This window comes from Chenopodium album, chromosome 10 (assembly GCF_948465745.1).
Source record: "Chenopodium album chromosome 10, dcCheAlbu1.1, whole genome shotgun sequence".
Lineage (NCBI taxonomy): Eukaryota > Viridiplantae > Streptophyta > Magnoliopsida > Caryophyllales > Amaranthaceae > Chenopodium > Chenopodium album.
The window spans coordinates 4,594,151-4,621,870 of record NC_137843.1 but is presented as its reverse complement, the minus strand read 5'-3'; the positions used below and the strand labels follow the sequence as shown (position 1 = coordinate 4,621,870).

The window sequence follows — 27,720 nt, the reverse complement described above, 5'->3', positions numbered from 1 at the left end:
AAAAAACAAAAAAAACATACTCCTTTTTTTTAGTTGACCAAATTGACTCAATTGTTTAACCAAGGGGACTCAATTCTTTCCCTTAATTAATTAGAACCCACCGAAAACCCAAACTCATTCTAGCCCAGTCCCTTTTCTCTCTATAAAATAAATAGAGTCCCCTTTCCCCGCATTTTGCAAGAATTGAGTCCCTTGTTTTATACTTAACTCATAAAGTTAGCATGTTGAGATCTTGAGAATGAATAAACCGATAAATAGTCCATAATAGTCATAGCTAGCGTAGTAGAGGCTACACTATACCGTTATATGCGGTCCACACGCATAAAGGTGGAGATTGAAGGAGTTGAGTCGTGAGAAAAGTGTCGGTGACACGAGCATAAACCACCCAACTGTCCCTTCTCTGTTTGCAATTATGATTCATAACCATTATCAATTTTTACACCTTTTCTTTTCTTTTATTCTTTTTTTTTTTTTTTTTTTTTTTTCTTTTTTTCATTTCATTTTATTTCTTTTTGTTTTTATAATAAGGGGGAGAGAACCCAAAACTTTATTTTTGGTTTATTATTAATTTTTGCACCAACCAATAAAATCCAAATTCCTTGACGATTTTAGCCACCTCTTTTTCTTTCTCTCTCCTAATTTTTTGTCTTTTGAGGTGTCCTTAATTCTCCAAAATATACCCTTCAATAAAAATTCAATCTCTTTCACCTTTTTCACCAGTATATCCGTTGTAAAAACAAACTTTCATCATCTTCTTTGTATAACTTCCTACTCTATAATATAGTTAGAAATTAAAAGAAAATCCCATAAATTCAGTGCTATTATTTTCCAATTTCCAACCTTTCTTTCTTCATTTTGTAACATGTGAGTTGGGACTGTGACTTAATAATTAAAGTCCTGATTTTTTTAGTGTTCTTTCCTTTTATGGCGCTTATTTCCCAGTAATTAATACCCCTTTATAAATCAGCTGTTTTTTTAGTGGGAAATTTAGAAATTGATTCCTTCAGTTAGGGTTCTTCTTTAATTTTTCTGGGGTTTTCTTTAATTTTTCTGGGCATTGTTAGATTTTCCTGAATCTTCAACTGGGTATGTATAGTAATACAATGAAGTTCAGAAGAAAAGAAGAAATGGGTTTCTTGTTGATGCTGCTGATTTTCCCAATTTTATTGGTTTCTGCTGATAATTCTCCTAATCTATACTCTGTATGTTCTTACTCTTCTTCAATTCATTTCAATTTCATAAAATTGCTATTAATTTTATTATAATTCTCTTATTTTAAGTTTTTAATTGGGTTAAATTTGATAGACGTTGTGATCTTGATGTGTTTTAGATAATTATAATAATTCTTTGACTTTCTCAATGTGAACTAGTTGACAAGAGTCTTAGATGTGAAGACCGACGATAGTTTTAGGAAAAGTTGGAACTCTTCATTAATGGTTGTAAATGGCAATATTTCTTTCTTTTTGGAGTAATTTCATTTAATTTGTATAAAATGGGTAATTTTTATGATATATTTGGTCATGTAATGCAGAATTAATTCAAGGCGTCGAACCTTTAGACTGCTGTTTTGTTAGATTATTTGATTAAGATTGCTATTTAGCTATAATTAGCAAAAATAATACAAGAAATTGAATGATTCTACGGTTGAGATGTCAAGTGCTGGAGTTTGTAGTAATTTCTATTGTTTTCTTAAAATTAACTAGTTTTTGATAATTATGTGGCGTCATGTTGATTAGGACATTTACATCATAGTGTGTTGATTTTGCTTAATTTGTGTATTTTGGGGAATAGCTGTTTGTCTCTTTTTGCTTCAGCATGTAATGGTTCATTTTGTACCTATTTATAGATTTTATGGGTTTACTGATGTCATAATAGGTGAATGATGATGTCAATTGAATTCTATTGGTGATAGTTGAGGGAGCATAAGCGTGCGAGCCTCCTAATCTTCTTGTTAGCTGGGAGCGCTAGTATGCAGCATTTGTTAATTGTTTCCGAGCTAACAATAAGGTTCATATTAGATTTATATTCAACTATAGTGAACATTGAATAAATATGGTTCACGGGATGCTCTTTTATTAGTTTTGGTGATTCTTGCTCAGGATTATACTATGTTTGGCTTTTATAGCAGCAGAACTTAATGTCAAGCAAAAAAATAGTAAAAGCATATTGCATTTATGTTAAACAGTATTTGGTTGATGCTTACAGCTTCTTGCTAGCAGTGCTCTATGTTGATTGGTCTGTTCTTGTGACAAAGGCAGCTTGAATTAAACTGTACTACTTGTTTTGGCAATTCTTAGTTAAATACTGATACCTTTTTATCTAATTCCCTCAAGAGAAAGATATCCCTTTTTCAAACTATAGGGTGATGTGAATAATTTTCGGACGGTCTTTTAAAATGTGCTATACTGCTATGTGCATATTGAAACAAAACTATAGTTTGGAGAATTAGAGGTGCTGACTTGAATCTCTTTACCTTGGCAGGAATGGCTGTCTGTAAAACCTCGACACTCAAATCTTCTGAAAGATGCTCTTAAAAGTGAACCTGTGAGTAAATATATATTGGACATCGTCTCATTTGATACTCCTTGTTTGTCTTTTTTTTTTTTTCACAATCTGATGTCTTTTACGTTGTTTTCCACTTCCTAGTCAAATGACGAGCCTTCCGAACTTTGGTCCCCGTTACCTGATCAAGGATGGAGACCATGTGGAATAAGTTCTAAATCTGGTGAGCACTGTAATTTAACAATAGTGATGATATATATGTGGCATTTTCCCTCCACGAAAGAACAAAGTTTATATTTATTATTTGTTATAATCTTTTGTTCAAGTTGTGATGATAGTCTCTCATTAGCCTTTTCTTATTTATGCAGAAAAGCCAACTAACTCATCTGGATACCTCCAAGTATTTCTTGATGGAGGTCTGAACCAGCAACGCATGGGGGTAAGTAAGGATGTTAAGATTTTTGCCAACTATCATTTTCTTTATTTTTGTCTAAATTTGAGATGCTGTAACTGAGAATTTGTAATTTTTTTCCAGATATGTGATGCTGTAGCTGTTGCTAAGATTCTGAATGCGACATTGGTGATTCCCCTACTTGAAGTTAATCCTGTTTGGAAGGACTCGAGGTATTTATGAATAAGTGATGCAATACATATTCTTTTGGGATCTAAAATATGTTTGTGGAGTCACACTCTGAAGTTGTGTTCAATTTCCTTTTGGCAGTTCATTTGAAGAAATTTTTGATGTGGATCACTTTATTGATGTCTTAAAGGATGACATTAACATAGTTAAGGAGCTACCATTTGAGTATGCATGGAGCACCAGGGAGTTCTATTCCACTGCGATTCGTGAAACCAGAGTTAAAACTGCACCTGTGCATGCTTCAGTTCATTGGTACTCTGAGAACGTGTTGCCTGTACTTCAAAGGTGATGCACAGACTGTTGACTTGATATATTATTAAGCTTTACGCTATTTAAAGATGTCCACTACAAACAAAGCACGCGTCATGTTAAAATACAATTAAGCTGTTACACTTCATGTTAATGTTCCCACATTAACATTGAGTTAGTGAATGTGATGCCAGGAATAACATGTTACCTTGGTTATAAGACTGCAAGGCTCTTTCTTTGTTTTCTAGATGCAAATGAAAGTGAAAATTTTAAAGTTTTAATAACATGAGAAAAATACATTACGGAATGCTAGCGCTCAGGCTAGTGGAAATATATAATTGTCTTTGCAACGCTAATGCTGATTCTTTGTTTGTGTGCTTCAGCTATGGGATTGCTGCAATTTCTCCTTTTTCTCATCGTCTAGCGTTTGATAATATGCCTGAAGACCTTCAACGTCTACGCTGTAAGGTTAATTTTCAGGCACTGACGTTTGTCCCACACATCAGAGCACTTGGTGATGCTCTTGTGAGACGGCTCCAATACCCATCTTTGAAAAGTGAACCAGAGCATGGGTTACTTCGACAGTTTTCTTACAGGAAAGGGTCAAGAGAGCCACAGAAGTTTGTTGTTTTACACCTCCGATTTGATAAGGTATGTTGTACACTTGATTATCATGTTGGTTATATACAGTATGTTTTACTAATTTTTGGTTTTTAATTGTATCTGCATTTTTCAAATATTCCATTTGTGCAGGACATGGCTGCCCATTCAGCCTGTGATTTTGGTGGCGGTAAAGCAGAAAAGCTGGCTCTAGCAAGGTATAGGCAGGCAATGTGGCAAGGAAGAGTTCTGAACTCTCAGTTTACTGATGAGGAGTTAAGAAGTCAAGGGCGTTGCCCGATGACCCCAGAAGAAGTTGGACTACTTCTAGCTGCTCTGGGATTTGATAACAATACACGTTTATATCTTGCCTCGCACAAGGTAGTAATAAACTACTTGTCGTATTGTTGAACCAGAAAAACAAAGTTAATTGATTGACTAATGACAATTTTTTTACGTGTTAACATCAATCTTTTAGGTTTATGGCGGAAAAGCTAGGTTAGAGACTTTACGGAGACTGTTTCCTCTGATGGAAGATAAAAAGAGCCTTGCTTCCGCTGATGAGCGTGCACGAATCAAGGGGAAGGCTTCCTTGCTAGCGGCTCTTGACTATTATGTCAGCATGCATAGTGACATTTTTATTTCAGCTTCTCCAGGAAACATGCATAATGCTCTGGTAAGCACTTTAGATGGAGAATAATATGGCTTCTTATATCAGAAAATTCATCATTATTGCTCTCTATATCATAATACTAAACTTTATTACAAAATAATGCATGGTACATTAATTTCAGGTTTAAGTTCTTTTAGAACTTCCTGACTTAAACGATTATGTTTGGCATTATACATAACTAGAACTCTCTTGTCTTGGAAATTAACAAGAGACATTGTATTAAATGTTTACAGGTTGGGCATCGAACGTATGAGAGTTTGAAGACTATTAGGCCCAACATGGGTATGTTGGGTCAGATCTTTTTAGACAAAAACATGAGTTGGGTAGATTTCAGACAAGCAGTAGCCGAGGGACACCATTACAGACACGGTCAGCTACGATTACGCAAACCAAAGCAATCTATTTACACATACCCTGCTCCGGATTGTATGTGCCGTGCTTGAGATTTGTTAATATACGGTCTTTAGTTGTTTCCTTACCTTACTAGTTACTACACATGATTTTTGTAGTCTCACCCTATAGTTATATCACTTATATGTGGGTTCTTGTAAGCATTCCAATAAAACTCTAGCCCATTGGTTTTACTTGTAAATGTCACATAGTATTGAACGTGTTACAGCCAGAAGGCCAGAGTAGATGTATGGTTTGAGAGGCCAAGTTTATCATTTTGGGATGTTGATATATGAGTAATGAATAGTAGATACATATCTTTACTTGAATCGATCATTGTACAAAGGATTACTTGTTCTTGATAGAACTCTTCCACTGCGATTATTTATACGAGTTGAACCGTGCTACTTCTTTACTACCCAAGTTGTTTATGCACATTGATTCTTGTTGGATTAGATTATATTGTAATTTTACACTTTATATTTCAATATTAGATTTTTGACTTTTTTCTTTTTTTGGCTTCCTGTAAAATTTCTGACTTAATGTTCTAGATTGTTCTGATCTCCCTACTCGAGTACTAGTTGTTTGTCAGCATCCTTATTCACGAGCATTTGCCTCCAATACTGTCTTTGGAGCTAGAAAAAGTGAGAAGATAGGGTGATAAGGGATACCAATGAACGTTCATCATTATTGGAATTGCCTTCACATGCTTGTATGAGCTTTTTATTTTGGATTTACCTCACATGCGCACATCTGTTCTGAATTATAGGAGGGACTATTAGAACCCCTGTGAGGTAATATTTTGGTGGGGATAGACGTGTGAGGCAATGCTAGTGAGGACCATCCAGAGTGAATGTCAATTAGTTTAATTAGTTAAATAATGAAGCTAGTTGAGGGGCAAAATCAAATCTCGTTTGCATTATTAACATTGTGCAGCCTCCTGCATACTGGAGTAAATGAGGAGCCACTAAGTTAGTTCATATTATGAGATTCCTAACAAAAGGAAGTTACTTTCCTAGGGAGTTGAACTTCAGTCTCGTACCAAATTAGCTGTGTAAAATTACACAAGAATGATTAGGTAACAATTTCAGCCATTTTGTTAAAAAAACACACTTGCATTTTTGTGAACCAAACAACTTTAAAATGTTCTACACTTCACAAAAAAATGCAAATGAGTACTTTTATATCATCCAAACAGGTACCAGGTGCATATATAGAGCAGCTTACTTTTTCACTTGAAAGGCCGAACTTGAACCACACAATATAAGAATGAATCATTGGTAATTGATACTCCGTATACTGGAATCAAAATATATCTTCCTACCTCAACATCAACTTTACTACCCAGAATGGATATGACACTGGAGCTTAATATGGAACAATTTGGAGGAGATTAATGAAGAATGTCAAGTCTCAACACCAGAGAACTGCAATTCTGCTATGACACAAATCTAAACACCGTAGACTCCTAATAATTGCATATCAACACCTGATAGCTTGCCAGTTCGGTGTCAAACAAATACCACACCCAACTGGCAATGAAATGGTAAACTAGCTCTTTAGCGATTTACAAGGAGCAATGAAGCCCAACGAAGCTTGAGGGATTAGTTTGTGCAAGCAAAGGTCAATTGAAATAATTACTTTCCTACTTGTCTTTTCCATCCTTCTCTCCTGCAGAATTTCCAGGTCCACTACTCCGTGCAGCTAAATCTTTAGCCTCTGCTGGAGTTGGAGGTGAATCAAGCTCATCCTCTATAGGTAGGGTTCTCTTTGACCCCTCCAATGCAACCCCAAGAACTATATTCTCTTCCAAGGAAGCTGATGTTTGTTTGGATGATTCAGATGATGTCGATTTCTCTACCTGTTTGGACTGAGAGCCGGTTGTTTTGTCATTTAAAGCATGAGTTTCAGTATTCAATGGTTGTAGTACATTCTCCGAATTCTTCGATGTGTTTTCACTAACGGAGCCTGCAGTTTTGGAGTGTGAGCCTGCAGCATCCGTTGTGTCCTTTCCCAACTCCGAGATGGGCCTAGATGTAGAATTTCCAGTAGGCTTGCTATCAGCCTTCCGATCCATTTTGGAAGCCACGGAAGCCTTGCTTTCATCTCTCGATCTTGAATGCAAAGTCTCGCCCACTTTACCCTCAGCCTTGTTACCATGTTTAACGTTTTCTTTCTTATCTAAGTCAGGTGCTGATGTTCCTTTGACTTTACTATCATCAGTCTTCTGGTCTCCTGGTGGCTGTCCTGTGCCACGACTGTCTTGCTCTCCGATTCCACGAACTGTTCGAGCCTGAGATTTTGACTTATCTTCTCCATTTATCTTGTAAGGAGGTTCAATGAGAAGCATTTGGCTTTTTGACACAGGTCCACCACGAGTGAAAAATGAACTTGAAAATGACATGTTGTCCAAATCAGGCTCATTATAATACTTCTGTATAGTCCTAATTGGTGTGGCAAGTCGAGCCCTGTGATGGCTGACAACCCTCAAAAGATCCAACAATATACCTTCCTGCAACCCCAACCAACATAAGTACTCTGTCCATTCAGAAAATAGTCTAGCATTTACTACATATTTTTGGATGTCCGGGGAGTCTCAATTTCGAAGTAGATAAATATATTTACCTTTTCATTTCTACATATATGCTTACTTAAATTCAAAGGTGGAAATATGAGAAGAAAAAATTGTTTCAAAGAACAGCAAGAAAGATCTAGAGGAAAACTTAATTGTGAGGATTGAATAATGTACTCCCCCCATCCCTATCACTTGCCTCCACATAAGCAGGTATCAACACACACAGATACTCCCCATACACAATTACTTCCTATGAACATGAATACTCGCCTATCCCTTAAAATTTATAATTTTGGCTTTGGCACACAAGGATAGCTATCAAATGTTAAAATAAAATTTAGTAGCGAAAAGAGAGAAAAGTAATGTAAGAGGGAATACAATGATAAACTGACAAGGGGATGATGTGATGGAGAGAGAAGGGAAAGTCAACTAGAATTGGAAGTGTGACTGTATTTTTATTCTTTTTCGACAAACCAAAAGGATAAGACTATAAGAGTGAAAATTATTAAGGGATGGAGAGTAGAATTTACTAATAGTCATATCTACTACTCCCTCGGTTTTTAAATACTTGCTCCATTTCTCCATGCACGGAGTTTTAGGAGAAATTGGAGAAAGTACTACCTCCGTTACATATTAGTTGCAACTTTTGCCAAAATGGGGTGCTACACATTAGTTGCAACTTTCCATTTTTTTCCTATTTTAGTAAGTTACCCTTACTAAAAAACTCATAAACACTATTAACTACCTAAATCAGATTTCATTAAACTCCTAATCTAACTTATAACATAAATTAAAACAATTCCATTCCAAAGATTCATTCAAGATTTCAAGTGGGTAACTCCCACAAAATTGTCAGCACACCCAACACCCCATTCTCAACGTCGCTATCGCTGCCGCATCTAACCACCACCGTCAACGTCGCCGCTACATCTACCACCACCGTTAACGTCATCGCTGCTCATCACCATATTCAAAGTCGCCCCTTACTGTTCCTTTCTCTCTCTTCTTTTTTTTTAATTGTTTACATCTAATGGTTTGAGGGGTGAATGGGCTAATTTGGGGTGGTTTCGGTGTGGTTCAAGGTGGGTAAGGGTAGTTTTGGGTTGGTTTAGGGTGAGTGAGGGTGATTTTGGGGCTGAATAAGGGTGGCTGTTTTGGGTTGGTTTATGGCGAGTGTTGGTGGTTTTGGGGTGGTTCGGCTGAGAGGAGTTGGTTTTGGTGTGGTTAGAATTGAGAAGGGGTGGTTTTGGTGTCGTTTGGGTTGAGAGGTGGTGATCTTAGGGCTGTTTGGGCTGTGGGGGTGGTTTTTGGGGTTGTTTGGGCTGAGGTGGTGGTTTCGATGTCGTCGTTTGGGTTGATTGTGGGTGATTTTGGGTTGGTTTTGAGGTTGTTCGGGCTGCGGTGGTGGTTTAAGGGTTGTTTGGGGGTGCTTGTGGCTGCTGCTGGCCGACGGTGGTGGAGTGAATGCTGCTGGCCTACGGTGGTGGAGTGGGTGTTGTTGATGGTGGTGGGTAATTTATTAATTACCTTCACTTTCTCTCTCCTACCTTGCTTAATTAACTATTTTTTTATTCACTAATCCATAATTATGAACTTTTGTCTTAGAATCCGTGTCAAGGTGAAAGTTGCAACTAATATGTAACGGAGGTAGTAATAAAATATGGAGGTAGTGGGGTAGGTAGAAGAGTAAAAAATTGTAAAAAGCAAAAGTAGTGGAGAAAATTGAAAAAGAGATAATATGAAAATAATGAAATATGATCATGGTGGGTCCACTAAGTGAGAGAAATTAATTTAATAATGTAAAAGCTTTCCAAATAAGGAAATAGAGCAAGTATTTAAAAACAGCCGAAAAAGAAAAGTGGAGCAAGTATTTAAAAATAGAGGGAGTAACATAAGTCAAGTTACGTAGACAATCAAAGCAAGTTTTTGAGTTTTTGTTGAAGAGAATAAAAAAAAAAAACATGTATGGACTACACATAAACATATGGGCAATCTCAAAAATTAAACTTATACGCTAGAAGTAACTTACTAAGAAAAAATTGAAACCCAAACTTACCTTAACACACAAATACTCTTCATGATGTGACGTCTTCACAAAACAGGAAATCAATATCTGTACCGTATCCACCATTATGTAAGAAGAATTAGATAACTGAAATGGTTCTATAACTGACAAGGACGAAGTTTTGGTATCAAAGAAGAGTCCCATGTCCAATAAAAAGAGTAGAATCTAAAATCTAGTACAGAGTTACGACAAATTCAAAGAAACAACAATAAGTGACAAGCACTTATCTGTACTCACCAGAAGAGCTTGATTTTCAGGATTGATGTTTTCCAAAAATACTCTTCTATGAAGCTTTTGCTGTTCAACTTGAGGATTCTTGGCCAAGACTTTACGCATGTCCGCAACAATATTCTGTAAATTTTGAATGTGGAATATTGTAATCGTGTGAAAGGTCAGTCCACTAGGTGCACCAAGACAATAATAGCAAGATTAGCAACACAAATATGATCAAGATCACTTACATTAATTTTACTAACATCAAGGTGACTGATTGCAAGATGGGTTTTGATTCGCCAATGAGATTTTTGACTGAGATTTCTCACCACATTCACTGTGAACTTATGGTTAGGGATATGAACTGCCTCACGATCTTCCCCCCTTATAATTGTCGGTGACCACCACCCCACATGCTGTTGTATAACAAACGTAGAGAGAGACAATCAATTGAAAGTAATTATGATGCATATACACTACTACAATGAGATATTCTAGTTAAATCCTTGCCCAAACTAATACAGCAACAACAACAGCAGCACAGCCTTAGTCCCAAAATGAATTGGGGTTGGTTAACATGAATCGCCATGAGGAACCATCCGAAAAAGGAAAAGGAGCTTGCCCAGACTAATGAACAAAAAAACATATTCGCTAGTAGCACAACGTCAATGGAGTACATAGAGCAGTCTAAAATCAGAAAGCTATCTTCCTCCAGAACTCTTAATGTTTTTCCTTGAACCCCTACTGTGTTTGGTGGGGATGTAAGAGTATGGACCATTTATTAATGTTAGGATACAAACCTCAACAGTGCCTGAGACTTCATACCCTTCAATTTTTGTTTGAATCCATTCATTCAATACAAATGGTCGTGTAGCATGAATCATTATACTTGACAAGAAATTTGTAAATATCTGCAGACCAGGAACAGATTGAGATGGTTACTTCCACAGCTAAGTCAAAAGTTCTGTTTGCACTATAATGATGATTTTAACACCATTATGCAAAAATACATCTACCAAAAAAACACTGCAGCAACATACCTCACGTCCAGCAAGTGTCAGCAGCACAGTTCCAAGGCCTCCAGCAGTCATCCACTTCTGGGTAGAGAAACCCAACAGCTCCATGAACAGTGAAACCGCTGCAACCCAAACTGCAGAGTATACAGCTTTACCAGCAAATTGAAAACCCATCTGTAAAGGCACAGTGAGCTTCTATCAGAACGTTGGCAATATCAACAATATGACAACATCTAAAACAATGCAAAAGTACTGCAATTTCCAGCCTAAATTTAGAAGTCCAGTACAGGGAGAATATAAGTAAAAGTGTTTAGTAAAGTTTATGCCATGTCACTTACCTATTGCCATACCATAAATAAAAGGAAATTCAAAGAAAAGGTTGCACTGAGGTAACTAGTATGTTTTGCGACCATTTGTAAGCTCTAGCTAAGTTGAACATAAATTATTTTTAGTGGAGACAATGGAAAGTGGAGACCGCGATAGACTACAAATATATACAACAGTTTGTGTATGAATATGAAATTTTATCTCCTGCTGAAGGCAGATTGAAACTATATGCTTAGATTCATAGTATTTTTTTTAGTGCCTCAAAACAGCAAAGTGTAGGAACATACATTTCGTGCATCAGAGGGATCATTAGCCTCCGTCAAGTATTTCTGAACTTGCTGAATCACACTGCAATAAAATCGATATTAAATGATCAATACCACAATACAATAAAAATAACATCAAAACTTCAATAAAAAGTTCCTGAAAATAGAGACTCCACAAGACAAGTGAGAAGTGAGAAGTGACAACTGACAAGCATACAGATTACACATAGTATCCATGGGTAGGGTTTGGAAAGATTAGAAGTATCATTTAAGTAGAAGTAGTGATCCCTTAACTAGTCGATACCAGAAGATTAAGTTTACTTTCAAGAGAGAAAGGGGGGAGGGGGTGAGGAGGAGCATATGACAGGACTGTAGAGGACAGAACGGTGTCAAATTAAGCACCGTGAAAGACTGCTTTCAATATTTAGTCAAAAACCAGCCTAAAGTCAAAACCTGGCCCTATCTCCACAGCAGGCAATATAAAAGAAAAGGAAAAATAAATAAATAAAAACCTTGACAAACAGTAGGCGAATGCCAGAACTGTTGAGAGTGACTTCACGAAACTCAGAGATCGTTGCTTGACAAGCTCGCTAGCTTCTGTAGGCATTACAATAGGATCCAAAGCCCTATACAATGCAAAAGTTGTAATAAAAAACCATCATCAAGAAGCACAATTAACCCATTAACAATGGATACAAATGACACAAAATGTTACTTTATTAAAGACCAAAGGAAAATATTTGACACAAATAATACAGCACACTACAAATAAATTTAGAAAAGTGTAGCTAACAAGGACCTGCATATAAGAAATAAGCCAGTCCACAGCAACATGGGTTGCAGATAAGATGTCAAAACAAGGTTTGTTGTACTTTTCTTCCAAGTGCTGTCAGTTTTCTACATGTCAAAAAAATCGGGCTATCAGGTAACAGGATGATGCAGGTTGTATATCTAAAATTGCAGAAACTTGTATTCTGTCAGAGAAAATCCAGTCAAAACATAAGTATACCACAACAATGGCTCTAAATTCGTAAACTAGCATCAGCTTGCAAATTAAACCCAAAATTTCACTAACAACTAACATAAAGAACGGTTTTACTTCAAAAGCATGATGTAGCAGACTGCAGGCAAGCATAAAAGCGCCTTACCTTTAAAAAAATGTTTCTACTCATTCGCATGAGTGGCCCCAAACCCCATAGAGTGAATATGATAATGCCAACAGCTGGAACCAATTTATTGAGAAGGGGACTAGCTTGTAAAGTATTGCATGACCTGCACGATAACCATGATTAAAAAAAAAAAAAAAAAAAAAAAAAAAAAAGATAGAATAAGAACACACCATTACCCCCACGAAATGGACAATGAGGGAGAAAGCAATCTAGCAATCATGGAAGCCTAGGATCTTAAGGGTAGGAATACTATTTAGTCCCTTGCAATAAAAATAAAAAATTAAAATTAAAAATTAAAAAAATAAAAATAAAAATAAAAAATCCTTTCAGCTCTTAATGCCTTCTTATGGGAACAGCATTTACACCCATTAGGCTGTACATCTTCAAAATGGTAAATTTAAGTAAATAAAATATCATAACAATCTTGCTTTCAAGATCAAATGTACCCAAAATAATATTTTTCTTCTTTGATTTTCCACTCAGTGCAGGGAATGAGGGCATCAAAGTGCTTCTGTAGTCCACTAACCAAAAGTCTGACAAACTGAATCTTTACAGCATGACTCAAACTCAAATGACTCTAATTATATGCAAAGCCTAAAAGTTGCAGCAACCTTTGATCCTTACAACCCCCCTCCTCTTCAGGGGCAAAAAAAAAAAAAGGTGGTGGAGGAATTGGGGGAGGGGGGGGGGGGGGGGGGTTAAAAACTTTGCAAAAGTCATAAAACAGCTTGAAGAGCTTACCTTGTCAATGCCACAGAAGCAGTCTCCATGCTAGGAATTGCAATATTGTGACCCAAAAATAGAAAAGAATGGCATTTCAGGACACTGCACCTGTAAGGCAGGCTACATAGTGGTTTATTTACACTAGATGATAACCGATGTGTCCATGAATCTTGTCTCTGTTATTGAAAACAGAGAATAATAAGTAAGATGCAGAGAAGCTATCAGACTTGAATAATATTTCAGTTCACAATACTACTACAGATTACAGAGTGAAACAACACAAATCAATTGACCAAGAATCATTGCAGTCTCTCTAACCCTCTAACTAGTCAGCAAATACAAACAATTATTTTGACATTATAATTATTTTTATAAGCTTCCAACAACACCAGCAATAGGTGAAAGATAAAAACACACCAAAGTATTGTAACACAGCAATCCAACTTTAGCAGACCATTAAATCACTAATCAAACATTTTAACATAGAGACATAAAAACAAAAAGTATCATTATCTCTCTTCAATTGGGCATGTTTCAACTAGAATACCTAATAATCATAAAATGTCATTACCTAAACATTCAACCAGTGGCATAATAACTATCCAAAATCAACTCAACCAGCTACTAGTTTCGGCATTTTGATCACTACCCAAATTATATACAAAATTTGCAGCTAATCCCTAATCAATTGCTCAATACAAATTACAACAATAACAAGAAATTAATGATATGAACAAGAATAAACTTACAGAAGCACATGAAGATAACGTAGTGAAGAGCAAATGCTGATTCCCTCTTCCTGAAACATACTGAAACAACAATCGTAAGCAACTTCATAGCATAATTTTCAATAATTACAATCATACAAGCAAAATGAATCAAAATTTAAAGCTAATTACAATAATTAAAGTACCTTAAGTTGTTTACTTCGCTCTTGGCTCCTGCAAATCCCCAATGACGGAGATAATTGCAAGGAACCAGTAAGTGCCATTGTTTGTTTGATGATTGATACACTCAAAATTCGCCCAAAATCATAGCTCTATTTCAAATTCCACAATATTCAAACCGATTACGCCGAAACCCTAGGAAAAAAAATTAAAAATTGAACGTCACCTCATTTTAAAAATTTCCATAATTTTTGTTGGGAAAATGATGAAAAATTAACAACTTAAACCTCAATTGAAGATAATTTGATGAAAATGAACGAAGAATTAGGTTAATTGTGAAAGTATTTTCTTCAATTAGCGTCGGATATTCGGATATAGTTGAGAAATGGAATGAAAAAGGAGGAGAGAGACAAAATGGGGAAAGTGAAAAGGGAGGTTAGAAATTCTGACAATTTGCACGGAAAATTTTATGAAAATAAAATCAAAAAATAAAAATTTGTGTCTGGGATTTTCCACGTGGAAAATTGTCTTGTTTGTGGTCGGCTATAATTTGGCGTCTAGGTGAAGCAACCAAAGAGCTACTCCGTAATTGGTTAATGGGTTACGGTCTTACAGATTACGGAGTGATATGACGGAATTTACATGAACTTCTCGTGATCCTAATAAACGCCCAAAACAATTGCCAATCTTCCAATTAAATATCTAATTATTATATCTTATCACAAATTTTCATAAATGACTTGTCACGGCCGTGTAGCCAAGGTTACTTATTCAGGAGCTACTTATTTTGGGTTATTCGGTCGTTCAAGGGTTAGGACCTGTCCTTTTCAGCTTAATTTCAGTTTAATTCAGTTCAGCTCAATTTAGTAAATCAGAACATATCCTTACAAGGAAAACATGCTAACCGACCGAGTAATTCCAGAATAAGTAAACCTTGACCGATTAGGTAACCTCTACATAGTAACCCGGGGTACACGGTGTGGTCAACCACGTATAAAAACACGTGTAAGTGGTTGGTTGAAGAGATAAATAATAAACTATTTGTGAATGTGAAGTTAGTAGAGAGATATAATAAAATAATAGGTCTTTGATAAGTGTTACAATTATTATGACATATACTCCACACATAAAAAGAAAGTGTTACAATTATTGCAAAACGGAGGAAATATGAAGTACGTAGTGTATATATAAGATAGTGGATATATTTAATTCAAAGAATTTTTGATAAAATTTTAGCTCCAATTCTTTTATATGGCGTGTTCACTTTACAAGTTCACATTTAACTATATAAACATTAAATTACACAATTTTTTTTAATAGGCACCCAAATTCTTATATGCAGTCAGTCATTATAGTCCCATAATGACTACTTCATTAATGTTATAGCCTTTATAAGGTTACGTTAGTGATATAGGGTTATTTTTACAAGTGGCCACATGGGCCAGTCACAAAATGTGTAGCTAAGGGCTTGTTCGGCATTATTTTTGGTTTTCAATTTCCTGTTTTTTTTTTAAAACCAAAAACCAAAAACAGGAAACAAGAAAAAGGTGTTTTCACTTTTCTATTGTCAGTTTTCAAAATTATCATGATTTTAATAAGTTTAAATGATTTTTGATTCATTATGGGACATTTATCATATACTTTTAAAAAATAAAAAACCAAAAAACAGAAAACCAGAACAATGCCAAACAAACCCTAAGTTAAATAATGTGGGTTGGGAATTAGGATAATGATCAAATGAGGTGATGGTTTGATGGAGGAGATCCTTTAGGGTTAGGACATGTTCTCTTCAACTTGTTTCGGGTACTTATTACATATTTATTAATTAATAAATTCATATCAGACTAGAAACATTCAAATTAGAACTTTTAATTATCATTTATTTATTGCTAAATATCATTAATTGTGTATTACAACAAATTATGAAAAGGAAAATTTGTCAATAATAAGCAAACCTTTGCTCGATCTTCCCAAAATAAGCAAATTTTTTGATTAACCTAGAGTAAGTAGACCTTTATAGGGTATTTTCTCAAAATAAGTCATGACCAATTTCCTTTAAGTGTAACCGGTTATTTGGGTTGTTTATGCCACATGTCATTGTGTGGTTGACCAATTTTTAAAAATTTAATTAAAATGTATTATTTTAATTAACTTTTAAAATTTTGTAAATTTTTTTCTAAAAATAAACACTTTTTCAAGATAAAAAAAAACCCCCCTTAATTTTTTAGATACCTCCGGGGGATGTGGTTTGTGCAGTGGCTGGCGGGGATAGGGGTTGAGCGCTTGTATGTGGTGGGTTTTTTTTTTTTTATTTTTATTTTTTTTTAAATTTTTTAAATACAATTTAATAAATCATCAAATATAAAATAAGAAAAAAAATTAATTAGAATTAGGAAAAAAGTGACCTATTTGGTAGGTTGTAGGACTGTAGGTCATCTGACTTATTTAAAGAAAATACCCAATAAAGGTCAACTTACTCTGGGTTAATAAAAAATTTTGCTTATTTTGGAAGACCGAGCAAAGGTTTGCTTATTTTTGACAAATTTTCCTTATGAAAATTACATATTTGAAAAATTCATAATAAGTCGAATCTAATAAGATCCATTTTGATAATGTTTTTCTTTATAGATTAGTAGTAAAATGCGATCAAAATTTAGTCAAATTATTAAATCAGATCAGACCAACCAGATAATAAAAATTCAGATCAGATTTTATTAAAATTAGACCAAATCTCCTTGTTTCAGCCAGTGAAGAGAACAAGTTTTTACTTTAATTTTTTTGGGTTAATTTAAAATAAAAAATATCGAAGTATGAAAAAGAAAAAAAAAAAGTCGCGGGAATGAATACAAAGGAAACAGGACGCCAAATTGCCAGAAGATTCATTCACCCCATTACAAAGAAGGGAGGAGAGTGAAAATGGCAGAGCAGCGGGAAAAAGAAATGGAGGAACTGCAGAAAGTGAAGTCTGAAGCTGCTCAGATCATCAATCGCTTTCCGATTCTCCCTCTTCTCGTCGTTTTTGATCTCGATTATACTCTCTGGCCTTTCTTCTGGTATATTCGATCTTCTTCTCCATTTCGCATTATTTTTTTCATAATTTATACTTGTTTTTGTTACTAAATTCAATTATCTTACGGAAATTACAAGCGCTTGAATAATTGAGGATGTTTGATTGAATTATCTGTCAATTGTGATTTAATTGGTTGATTACTGTTAAATTTATCAGCATTTTATTGAATGTAATGACTAAATTCACTTATCTTACGGAAATTACATGCACTTGAATAATTGGGGATGTTTGATTGAATTATCTGTCAATTGTGACTAATTGGTTGATTACTGTTAATTACTGTTGAATTTATCAGCATTTTGTAATGAAAATTGACTACTTACAGTACTTGATTTTCTGCTGTTACTGAGAACTGAGAGGAAACTGTTAAAAAAGATAATCTAGAAACATCTTGAAGTAACTAGTTAATAGATATTTTGTAATGTTCTAGAAGGCTTATGAAAATATCTAAGGGAAAATCTAAGCCTAGAAAGTCCTAGATAAGCAACTAGAGAAATCTAGAGTAGAGGAGTAGTATATGGCGGAGGCAAAGAACCGACATACACCCACTATAAAAAGGAGTAGGTGTAGCCATGCAAAGCAATGTAATTTAAGGTAATTCACTTCTTGCAATAATACTCAACTTTGCAATCCACTACGTGCCTACTTCCACTCTTCCCATTTCCAACATTTGGTATTTAGAGCCACTTAATCCAAAGCCTCCATTTTACATTCATCATCCAAATTCAAATATAACAACTCCACATAAATTCAAATGGCCTTCCCTATTCCAAATCCAAACACAAACTTAAACACAAACACAAACAATTTTAATCCCCAAGTTAATTGGGTACCTACATTTAAGGGGTAGAAATTTGATCAATGGAGTATGCAAATGAAATCAATCTTCATCACCCAAGACATTTGGGAAATTATTGAAGATGGTTATGAGAAACCCAAAGATGCCAATGAAGAGGCTTCTTGGGATGCCTCCAAGAGAGGCCAATACAAACAAAACATAAGAAGGGATCATTATGCCCTTTCCATAATTTATCGTGGGGTAGATGAAACAATATTACCTACGATCATGGCCGCTACAACGGCAAAGGAGGCGTGGAGTATCCTGGAGACAAAATATAGAGGCTCGGAAAAGGTAATACTCTTTAAACTCCAATCTTTGTGGGGTCAATTTGATAGTCTCAAATGGCCGATAATGACTCAATTCAATCTTATGTTGATCGAGTCTCAAATATTGTTAACCAAATTCGATCTAACGGAGACAAAATTGAAGATGTTAAAATAATCCGGAAAATACTACGCACTCTCACCAAAAAATTTGATCACATAGTGGCTACTATAGAAGAGTCTAATAAAGATTTAAAATTGCTCAACATAACTGAGCTAATGGGCTCTCTACTGGCTCATGAAGAAAGAATGCGTAGATTTAATGAGCAACCAGTAGAACAAGCCTTTCAGGCTAAATTAAAATTTTCTAATGGAGAAAATAAAAATGGCCATGAAAATAATTTTCAACCAAAAAAGAAAAATTTTAATAATCGAGGTCGGGGAAGAGGAAATTATAAAAACCAAGGGAGCCGAGTTAATAACTCTTTTTGCATATTATGCAAGAAAAATGGCCATAATACAAGAGATTGTCGGTACAAATGCAAAAGATGTACACGACACTCTCATTTTGAAAAAGATTGTTATTTCCGGCAAAAAGAAGAGGCCAACTTCACTGAAAATAATGATCAACTATTTTATACCTGTCTAAATGCTCAAGAAGAGCAAAATGACATATGGTATATAGATAGTGGTTGTTCCAACCACATGACCGGAAATAAAAATTTCTTTGTAACTCTTGATGAAAATATAAAATCACAAATTACTCTTGGTGATGGGAGTAATCAAGAAGTTTCCGGAAAGGGAACAATTGTTGTTAAAATAAAAAATGGCTCCTCTAAATTCATCCCCGACGTCTTTTATGTTCCTAGCTGGCACAAAATTTACTAAGTGTGGGCCAATTAGTCCAAAAGGGCTATATGGTGAAATTTGATAATAATCAATGCCACATATATGACAAGAAAAAGGGGCAATTAATCACCACCACTAAAATGGCTCCAAATAAAATATTTCCACTTAAGATGCAATTGGAGTCAAACATTTCCCTAAGCACAACAGTGGATGAGTCCACCTTGTGGCATTTGAGATTCGAGCATTTAAATTTTGACAGTTTAAAACTGTTAAAAAACAGAGAAATGGTGATTGGGCTACCACCAATCACTAATGAAAAGAAAATTTGTGAGGGTTGTATCTATGGCAAAATGCATAGATCACCATTTCCAACTTCATCTTGGAGGGTTAGAGCTCCATTAGAGCTTGTCCATGTTGATATATGGGGTCCTACCAAGAATCCGTCTCTTGGCGGAAAAAGGTACTTTCTGTTGATTGTTGATGATTTTTCACGCATGATGTGGGTATATTTCTTGAAGAAGAAATCAGAAGCATTATCCCACTTCATGCAATTTAAAGCCCTCACAGAAAAACAAAGTGGGTATTCAATAAAGGTTCTAAGAACCGATCGTGGGGGAGAATTCACAAGTAATGAATTCAAGAAATTCTGTAAAGAGCACGGCATCAAAAAGGAGCTTACAGTCAGACGCACACCACAACAAAATGGTGTTGCAGAAAGGAGAAACAGGACAATTGCTGAAATGGCTCGGAGTATGATGCAAGGAAAAAATCTGCCTAAACATTTTTGGGCAGAAGCTGTCCGCACAGCTATTTACATCCTGAACAGGTCTCCCACGAAAGCAATAAGAAGCATGACGCCGTACGAAGCTTGGCACAAACGAAAGCCAAGAGTTGAGCACCTCAAAGTTTTCGGGTGCATTGCATATGCCCACGTCCCGAAGGAGAATCGGGATAAGTTAGATGGAAAAGGAGAAAAATGTATCTTCATTGGATACAGTGACGAGTCAAAAGGATATCGTCTCTATCAGCCCGAATCCAAGGAGTTGATCATCTCCAGAGATGTTATATTCAACGGAGGAGGACAATGGCAGTGGAACGAGAGCAATTTAGAAGTTCACGATCTAGAAGTTCTAGCAGCAGTCATTCCACTTTCAAGTCCAGATCAAGACGAAGGCCCAAGCAGCCCAAGATCAACACCAAGCAGCCCAAGATCACCACAGAGCAGCCCAAGGTCATCATCAAGCTCATGTTCAACACCAGAATCAAGTCCAACACAAGAAGTTCGACGATCACAACGACCAAGGCGTCGTCCAGCCTACTTGGATAAATATCAGTGTAATCATGCTATCATGGCCCTCATTGACAGCGAACCACAAGGCTTCCAAGAGGCGGCGCAAGAAGAAAAATGGACTGACGCCATGAATGAAGAAATCAAGATGATTGAGAAGAATCGCACATGGGAGCTTGTTGACAAGCCACGAGACAAAGAAATCATAGGCCTGAAATGGGTCTACAAAATCAAGTACAATGAAGATGGCTCCATTCAAAAATACAAGGCTCGCCTAGTTGCAAAAGGCTATTCACAACAACCCGGAGTTGATTTCAACGAGACATATGCACTAGTTGTTCGAATGGAGACGATCAGGTCAGTCCTTGCACTCGCAGCTCAACTTAAATTACAAGTTTTTCAATTAGATGTCAAGTCTTCTTTTCTTAATGGCGAGCTAAAAGAAGAAGTATATGTTGAGCAACCGCAAGGATATGTAATCGAAGGCAAAGAGGAAAAGGTGTATCGCCTTCGAAAGGCCCTATATGGGCTCAAGCAAGCTCCTCGTGCATGGAATAGCAATATTGATGGCTATCTTATTCAAAATGGGTTTACAAAAAGCCCAAGTGAGCCATCACTCTACATCAAGACCCAAGGGTCACATGATTTTCTCATCTTGTGCCTTTATGTAGATGATCTTATCTACATGGGCACTAACTCAAAAATGATCGAAGATTTCAAGAAGGCTATGATGTCGGAATATGAGATGACCGACCTTGGAGCTATGAAATACTTCCTTGGCATGCAAGTCAAGCAAAGTCCAGGAAGAATTTTTCTCTCACAAGAGAAATATGTTGAAGACATGCTAAAAAATTTCAACATGAGCGATTGCAAGCCAATGGCGACACCAATGGCTACGAATGAGAAACTCTCCAAGTATGACGGAAAGGAGAAAGTAGATGCATCACTCTATCGTAGCATGGTCGGATCTCTCATCTATCTCACAAACACAAGGCCCGACATAGTACATGCAGTCAGCATTGTCTCTAGGTTCATGAGTGAACCTAGAAAGACACATCTTGCAGCAATAAAGAGGATTCTCAGCTACATCAAAGGGACGAAGAGCCATGGAATAATGTACGAGACCGAGAACGACTACAAGCTCACAGGCTACACACACAGCGACTGGTTGGAAGCATCGATGATCGAAAAAGTACGAGTGGATACGTGTTCCAGATAGGATCAATGTCCATCTCCTGGTCATCAAAGAAACAGGCAACGGTGGCACTATCATCATCAGAATACATATCGGCTACAAGTGCAGCATGTGAAGCGGTCTGGCTAAGGAGAATTCTTCAAGATCTACGGCAAGACACTGAAGAACCAACAACCATCTACTGATATATCAGCTATTGCCATGACAAGGAATCCAGTCTTTCACAGTCGCACGAGCACATCGAGATACGACATCACTTCATTCGAGAACTAGTTGAGAAACAGGAGATCGAGGTACAATTCTGCAAGACGGGAGAGCAGCTTGCAGATATATTCACCAAGGCACTACCAACAGATAAATTCCTCTGTTTTCGAAGACAACTCGGTGTTCAAGATTTTTCTGATTAAGGGGGAGTGTTAAAAAAGATAATCTAGAAACATCTTGAAGTAACTAGTTAATAGATATTTTGTAATGTTCTAGAAGGCTTATGAAAATATCTAAGGGAAAATCTAAGCCTAGAAAGTCCTAGATAAGCAACTAGAGAAATCTAGAGTAGAGGAGTAGTATATGGCGGTGGCAAAGAACCGACATACACCCATTATAAAAAGGAGTAGGCGTAGCCATCCAAAGCAATGTAATTCAAGGTAATTCACTTCTTGCAATAATACTCAACTTTGCAATCCACTACGTGCCTACTTCCACTCTTCCCATTTCCAACAGAAACCCTGCTAAAATGTAGCCAAATTTGCTGTTGGAACTCGGAACATTGGTTGACTCATAGATCTAACGTGTACATTGTAAAGTAAATTTATCTTGATGTCACTAAATTTTCAAGCATTAGTGTTAAATCCATTGATTTGTACGGAGAATGAATTTTTGTTAGTCAAAACGATAATAATGTTAACAAGTCCCTTGGGAATATACTCATGAAGAAGAAGTTAAAAGTACCTTTTAAGTAGGATTACTAAACTATAATAACAACGATCGATGAGTGATTTTAATAATAAAGTTTTGCCTTAGTACTCCGTACTGTGGAAACACAGTAATAGCTTTCTAAAACAATGATTAAATTGTGGCGGATTAGAAGGTAGCTGGTGTATCAATTGATGGTTGAGCCTAATTGACAGTGTTTCAGTTTCATTCTAAAAGGTGTATTAGGGTTCAATTTCACTATTCTCTAGAGTTCCATGCTTCTTAGGCGTGTATTGAACTTGCACCTGTAATTCATGCTCAACAAGGTTTTAAATATTCATAGAAAGAGGAAAAGATCCCCTTATCGTCAAGTAGTAGAGTGAGACTAATAAAAAAGGGTAAAGATAAACTAATTCAGATGTGGCGCCAGAACTTCTCTCGTCTATAAACTTCTAATTCCATGTAGTTTACACAGGCTTAATAGGGGTGTAATCATCTCATTTTGTTTTGAATCATTTCCGACAAAAATAAGTTCAAATAAGACTAGATTGTTCATATAAGTTCAGACACTCACAAATTCAAATATATTTAAGAGAGGATTCCCTTGATATTTCAAAGCTCAAAATTATTGTCAGGGAAGTGTCCTAGATAGTAAGAGGTAAGTCTAATTTTAGCCTTCGCACACTTTTGTATGTGAGTTATTTTCTGTGGTAATTTCTGGAAGAAATGCATAATTGATACATCCTCTACTTGTCAATTGTGATTATTAGCTCATTTTGGTGTTAATCATCTTTGCACTTGCATGCTTTCCCATTTTCTTCTTACTACAAATGAAATAGAAATCGTGTCATTTGACAGTGAGTGCTATGATGAGGATGACATGCCGTGGCTTTACCCTCAAGCTAGAGGCATACTATGTGCTCTGAAGGATAGAGGAATTGAAATGGCCATTGCCTCTAGATCACCAGCTTCGGATGTAGCTAAAGCATTTTTAGCTAAATTGGGCATCGAATCTATGTTTGTAGCGCAGGTCAGTCATGCAAAACTTCAATTATAATTTTTGTGATTACATCCCTTTCTTCCTCTGATTGAGTTCATTATACATTTCTGACTGAAAAGAATATCTGACATTGTACTCTATTTCTTGTCCATTATTAATTATACCCATATACCATTAACCCCTTGGAAAGTTGGAATGTAGCATTGTTCTTTACTTTGTCTAATTGTGTCTGACCTTCTGTTCACTGGACTTCTTTCATTGGGTTTTTAAGGGTAAGGCCGCATAATTGTGTCCCATTAACCTGCATTGAGTAGGAATGCAGGATTAGATGCATTGGGGTTGAGGTGTTGACTTTGTCTTAGCCGTAAAAACTTCAGCATATGTATTTTGCCAATATGCAGGAAATCTACTCCAGCTGGACACACAAGACAGAACACTTTCAGAGGATACATGACAGGACTGGAACACCATTTGACTTGATGCTTTTCTTTGATGATGAGAATAGGAATATTGAAGCGGTAAGTGTCCTTATTAACATGATTCTCTGTAAACGATTGCTCTTTTGGAACCAATATATCAGTTCTAAATGTCATGATTTATAGGACTTATATAGCTTTCAAAGACAGATAGCAGCAAGCTGAAAATTAACATGCCTGAATTCTCTTATGAGAATTGCAGGTCACAAAAATGGGTGTAACATGCATTTTGGTGAACAGAGGATTGAACCTAGAGGCATTAAAGCAAGGGCTCACAAACTTCTCTCAGAAATCCCTTGGCATGAATGGCAAAGATTGAGTTGTACAAGTATAACTCCTCTTTTATTCCTTGGAATCTTATGATTGGTGTATGATTTGACTTGTATAGCAACGGTAATCATAGGAATCTGTTTCACCTTGCTACTGTAACACACAGGTACACATTATAATTCCGTCACTGAACATTTGATGGTTGGTCTACGGCATCAAATTGAAGTTTGATTATGTCATTGAAAAAATTTGTTTGTACAAGGATGAAATCAGATGAGGAAAAAAAAAAAACTAGAAAAGTAAAACTAGTGAAAGCATTACAATGCACACAAAAAGAATCGGATACTTGTCCATCCAAGCAATGGGAGTAATTAATGAAAAAGAAATGTCAGGAGTGGTGACTTGACGAAATGTTCCTCATTTACAAGTCAAGTGATTACAGTAGTTGTTCTTCTAGATTATCTCCTAGTTAAGCTCTCTGAACGGCGATCTTTCCTCAATGAGGGATTCGCTTGTCTTTCTCAAGTGAGAATGTCGCTGACTTGCATTCTCTTTTGAGGCACAAATATCTTCACCTTCAAGACTTATTCTTATTTTGTTATCATCGAATCCTTGAACTACCATACTTTCATGCATTTCTGCAGGTTCCATGTCTTCTTGCGAACTCTGATCAAACAAGTAGTCTCTCTCTTCCATGATATGTACAACTACGGCTTCTTCAAGTTCTCTTGCCAGTAATTCCAGTTGTAATTGTTCATCATCCAACTGCATCCTTGGTGATACTTTTTCGTCCTCTTCAGTGGTATCATCCTCTTCTATTCTAATCTCTTGGTCCATCAAAAATATCTGCTGCTCAAGATTACCTATTCTTCTGTCCTTCTCTTCTGTATCTATCTTAAGCATTTCCTCAACCTCCGCCTGCTCAAGCAAGGATAATTCTAAATCTCTGCGCATTGCCTGGCCTTTTATAACCTGCATTTCGAGGTGATCTGCTATAGATATCCAATCTTGTAACTCATATTCAAGTCCATTCCTCTCATTAGTCTGGTCTGTCAACTCAGAATCAATCACATCTAAAGCTTTGCGCAATTCTTCTAGCTCTTCTCTTAGTTTATCAAGGTCCTCCTGCATTCCAAGCTTTTCCCCCCGTATCTTCTCTAACTGCTCCATCAATTGTGCTGTACCACCCTCTGTGTCTTCCGAACCTTCTGATCGCATCAACTGCAACATTAAAGACAGTTCTTCATTCTGCATCTTCAACTGTGTTAATGAAGAATTGCAGCCTTCTAGTTCCTTCTTCAGCTCTTCTATGACTTGATCTTTAATCTTCAAGTTAGAACTACACCGTTCAAGCTCTCTATCCATTCTATCAGCTTTAGAACTCCATTCAGCTTCCTTAGCCCTGAGATTAGCTGAACATTCTTTGTGGCTCAGCTCCAACGATTTCAGTCTCGTCTTAAGCTTAGCCCACGAGGATGGAGTTGGAACTGCTCTCGGTATATGAGCTTCCTGGAGCTCTTTAATAGAGGTCAGGAGTTCCTGATTCTCTTTCTCCAGTTTATTAGCCTTGTATTCCATATCCTTCAAGTCCATCTCCTTCACACGCAACGAATGCCTCAGATTCGCCACTTCCTCCTCGCCATTCTCCACAGCTAAGCACTCCCCCTCCATCTTCCCTTCAAAACCCTCACGTGTCACACTTTCCAATGACAATTTCATTTCAGAAACTTGCTCTTCCAGCTTTTTCCTCCGGCTTTCTTCATTCTCCAAGGCTTGCTTGCACATTGCTAATTGATATTTGAGCCCTTCTGCAGCCCGGTTTTCATCATCAAAGCTTTCCTGCAGCTTTGATATCTCATCAACCAACGATGATTTCTCGGTTTCCCATTCCGTTTTACTCACACGAAACTGATCTCGAAGCTTCTCATACGCTTCCTCAAGATGCTTAAACTGCTCCACCTTCCATTTGAGCTCATCTTCGACCTTTCTGTGTCTCTCAACTAACTCTTCTAACAAATCACCTTCCTGATTGTTTACAGGTGATTTGACATCCTCCTTTTCTTTCTTCTGCAGCTCCGAAACGAGCGTTTTGAGCGTTTTCGTTTCATCCCATTGCGTTTTTATGATGTAATCTTTATCATCCAAGCTACATTTAAGCCTCTCAATCTCCGCTTTCGCCTCTTCAAGCTCTTTCCCCATCTATCTTACAAATCTCTGTTTTAGGAATTCAATAACCTAACCTGAGAACAATTATGAAACCCAATTTTTTCATTTAATCCTTCTAATTTCAACCCAAACATATACAATATGAATCTACAATTAATTGATCTGAAAACTTCTGAGATCATCTGTTTTTAGCTACTCTTATAAGAATCTTTGAATACCCATTAATCAGGAAACTTAAATGTAATTTACAGTACCATATATTAAGGTGATTTATCTTATTAATCATGCTTATAAATCATAAATTCTAGGTACGCATTATTGAAAATTACACTATTAATTGGCTTTCGCCGAAAAACCAAAAGGAATTAAAAGAAGAGGAAATTGTTACGAACCTTAAGGCTTGATCATTCACCAATACTTACAAAATGCAATATCTTCTTAATTCTGATTCTTGCTAATTCTTTGATCAAAATTTACAGAAACAGGGGAGGGTAAAAAAAAAATTAAAAAATAAAAATAAAATCAGGGTTGTTTATTTTTGGAATTAATTGACGGAAGTGGGTTATGTTTTTTCGTAGTTGGTAGATGAAATAAAGAGAGATAAAGAGAAATTAATGAAAAAGTAGAACAAGAAAGAGAGAATCCAGAGAAAATCAAGTCGTTAAAAATAGCCGTTAAGAATATAAGATTATGGAGGAAGAGGCTTCAGGGGTTTGAAATTTTCTGTTTCTTTTTGTTTGGATCCGTTGTTACTCAACACTACTAGCCGTTAGCTGTTGGGTGGGCCAAGTAAAGTTTGGGCCAATTAATTAGTTTTTTATGGGCCATTTGGACCCTTTTATATACAACGACTAATGGGCCAGAATAGTCTCATTATTTCCATTTGTTTTCATTTTGGTTCGGTATTGAAGTTTTAAAGGTTTAGCTAGAGCTAGACCTGGTTAATATCGGATATAAACAACCCAATGTTTATATTATCCAAAATCTGATGTTGATGGGCAAAAAAAGCTAAAAAAAACTAATGCATCGTTCACGTCGTTTACTCTATTTTGTAGCCGTTAATGGAATGTTATGAGCTTTTGTCTGCTTAAGCTC

At 36.3% G+C, this 27,720-nt stretch overlaps 4 protein-coding genes across 5 annotated transcripts; 2 read left to right on the top strand and 2 right to left on the bottom strand.

Annotated features, from left to right (window-relative positions):
* Window positions 1-584: 584 nt before the first annotated feature.
* LOC145562008 (O-fucosyltransferase 39-like) lies at window positions 585-5,472 on the top strand. The gene is made up of 10 exons (XM_081622153.1): window positions 585-1,202; window positions 2,482-2,544; window positions 2,647-2,725; window positions 2,871-2,941; window positions 3,038-3,126; window positions 3,224-3,427; window positions 3,775-4,042; window positions 4,145-4,372; window positions 4,470-4,667; window positions 4,898-5,472. The coding sequence occupies exons 1-10, from the start codon at window positions 1,089-1,091 to the stop codon at window positions 5,105-5,107; spliced, it is 1,524 nt and encodes a 507-aa protein (XP_081478279.1). The 5' UTR covers window positions 585-1,088; the 3' UTR covers window positions 5,108-5,472.
* Window positions 5,473-6,268: 796 nt separating this feature from the next.
* On the bottom strand, window positions 6,269-14,736 carry LOC145562007 (mechanosensitive ion channel protein 2, chloroplastic-like). Its single transcript, XM_081622152.1, has 14 exons — window positions 14,583-14,736; window positions 14,322-14,490; window positions 14,158-14,217; window positions 13,427-13,584; window positions 12,665-12,788; window positions 12,316-12,413; window positions 12,029-12,142; window positions 11,538-11,598; window positions 10,948-11,097; window positions 10,708-10,818; window positions 10,156-10,323; window positions 9,932-10,045; window positions 9,686-9,742; window positions 6,269-7,566 (listed from the first exon to the last, which is right to left on the bottom strand). Exons 2-14 carry the CDS (start codon window positions 14,397-14,399, stop codon window positions 6,700-6,702), a joined length of 2,160 nt encoding a protein of 719 aa, XP_081478278.1. The 5' UTR covers window positions 14,400-14,490; window positions 14,583-14,736; the 3' UTR covers window positions 6,269-6,699.
* A 2,455-nt stretch (window positions 14,737-17,191) lies between these two features.
* LOC145563228 (uncharacterized) lies at window positions 17,192-27,304 on the top strand. Of its 2 annotated transcripts, none has more exons than XM_081623668.1 (4): window positions 17,192-17,348; window positions 23,572-23,743; window positions 24,115-24,231; window positions 27,211-27,304. In XM_081623668.1, the coding sequence occupies exons 1-4, from the start codon at window positions 17,212-17,214 to the stop codon at window positions 27,217-27,219; spliced, it is 435 nt and encodes a 144-aa protein (XP_081479794.1). In that variant the 5' UTR covers window positions 17,192-17,211; the 3' UTR covers window positions 27,220-27,304. The 2 variants fall into 2 exon arrangements, with proteins under 2 accessions (XP_081479794.1, XP_081479793.1); XM_081623667.1 differs by lacking the exon at window positions 27,211-27,304 and adding an exon at window positions 24,392-24,674.
* LOC145563227 (uncharacterized) lies at window positions 24,601-27,261 on the bottom strand. The gene is made up of 2 exons (XM_081623666.1): window positions 27,018-27,261; window positions 24,601-26,699 (listed from the first exon to the last, which is right to left on the bottom strand). Exon 2 carries the CDS (start codon window positions 26,656-26,658, stop codon window positions 24,925-24,927), a length of 1,734 nt encoding a protein of 577 aa, XP_081479792.1. The 5' UTR covers window positions 26,659-26,699; window positions 27,018-27,261; the 3' UTR covers window positions 24,601-24,924.
* Window positions 27,305-27,720: the final 416 nt, after the last annotated feature.

Coding starts and splice junctions, on each gene's coding strand:
- LOC145563227 (XM_081623666.1), bottom strand. CDS start 26,658: ATGGGGAAAGAGCTTGAAGAGGCGAAAGCGGAGATTGAGAGGCTTAAA.
- LOC145562008 (XM_081622153.1), top strand. CDS start 1,089: ATGTATAGTAATACAATGAAGTTCAGAAGAAAAGAAGAAATGGGTTTC. Junction 2,545..2,646: donor ATGCTCTTAAAAGTGAACCT/GTGAGTAAATAT, acceptor TCCACTTCCTAG/TCAAATGACGAGCCTTCCGA. Junction 3,428..3,774: donor GTGTTGCCTGTACTTCAAAG/GTGATGCACAGA, acceptor TGTGTGCTTCAG/CTATGGGATTGCTGCAATTT.
- LOC145562007 (XM_081622152.1), bottom strand. CDS start 14,399: ATGGCACTTACTGGTTCCTTGCAATTATCTCCGTCATTGGGGATTTGC. Junction 11,599..12,028: donor TTCGCCTACTGTTTGTCAAG/GTTTTTATTTAT, acceptor ATTTTATTGCAG/TGTGATTCAGCAAGTTCAGA. Junction 10,046..10,155: donor TTGATGTTAGTAAAATTAAT/GTAAGTGATCTT, acceptor CAAAATTTACAG/AATATTGTTGCGGACATGCG.
- LOC145563228 (XM_081623667.1), top strand. CDS start 17,212: ATGGCAGAGCAGCGGGAAAAAGAAATGGAGGAACTGCAGAAAGTGAAG. Junction 17,349..23,571: donor ACTCTCTGGCCTTTCTTCTG/GTATATTCGATC, acceptor GTCATTTGACAG/TGAGTGCTATGATGAGGATG. Junction 24,232..24,391: donor AGAATAGGAATATTGAAGCG/GTAAGTGTCCTT, acceptor TGAGAATTGCAG/GTCACAAAAATGGGTGTAAC.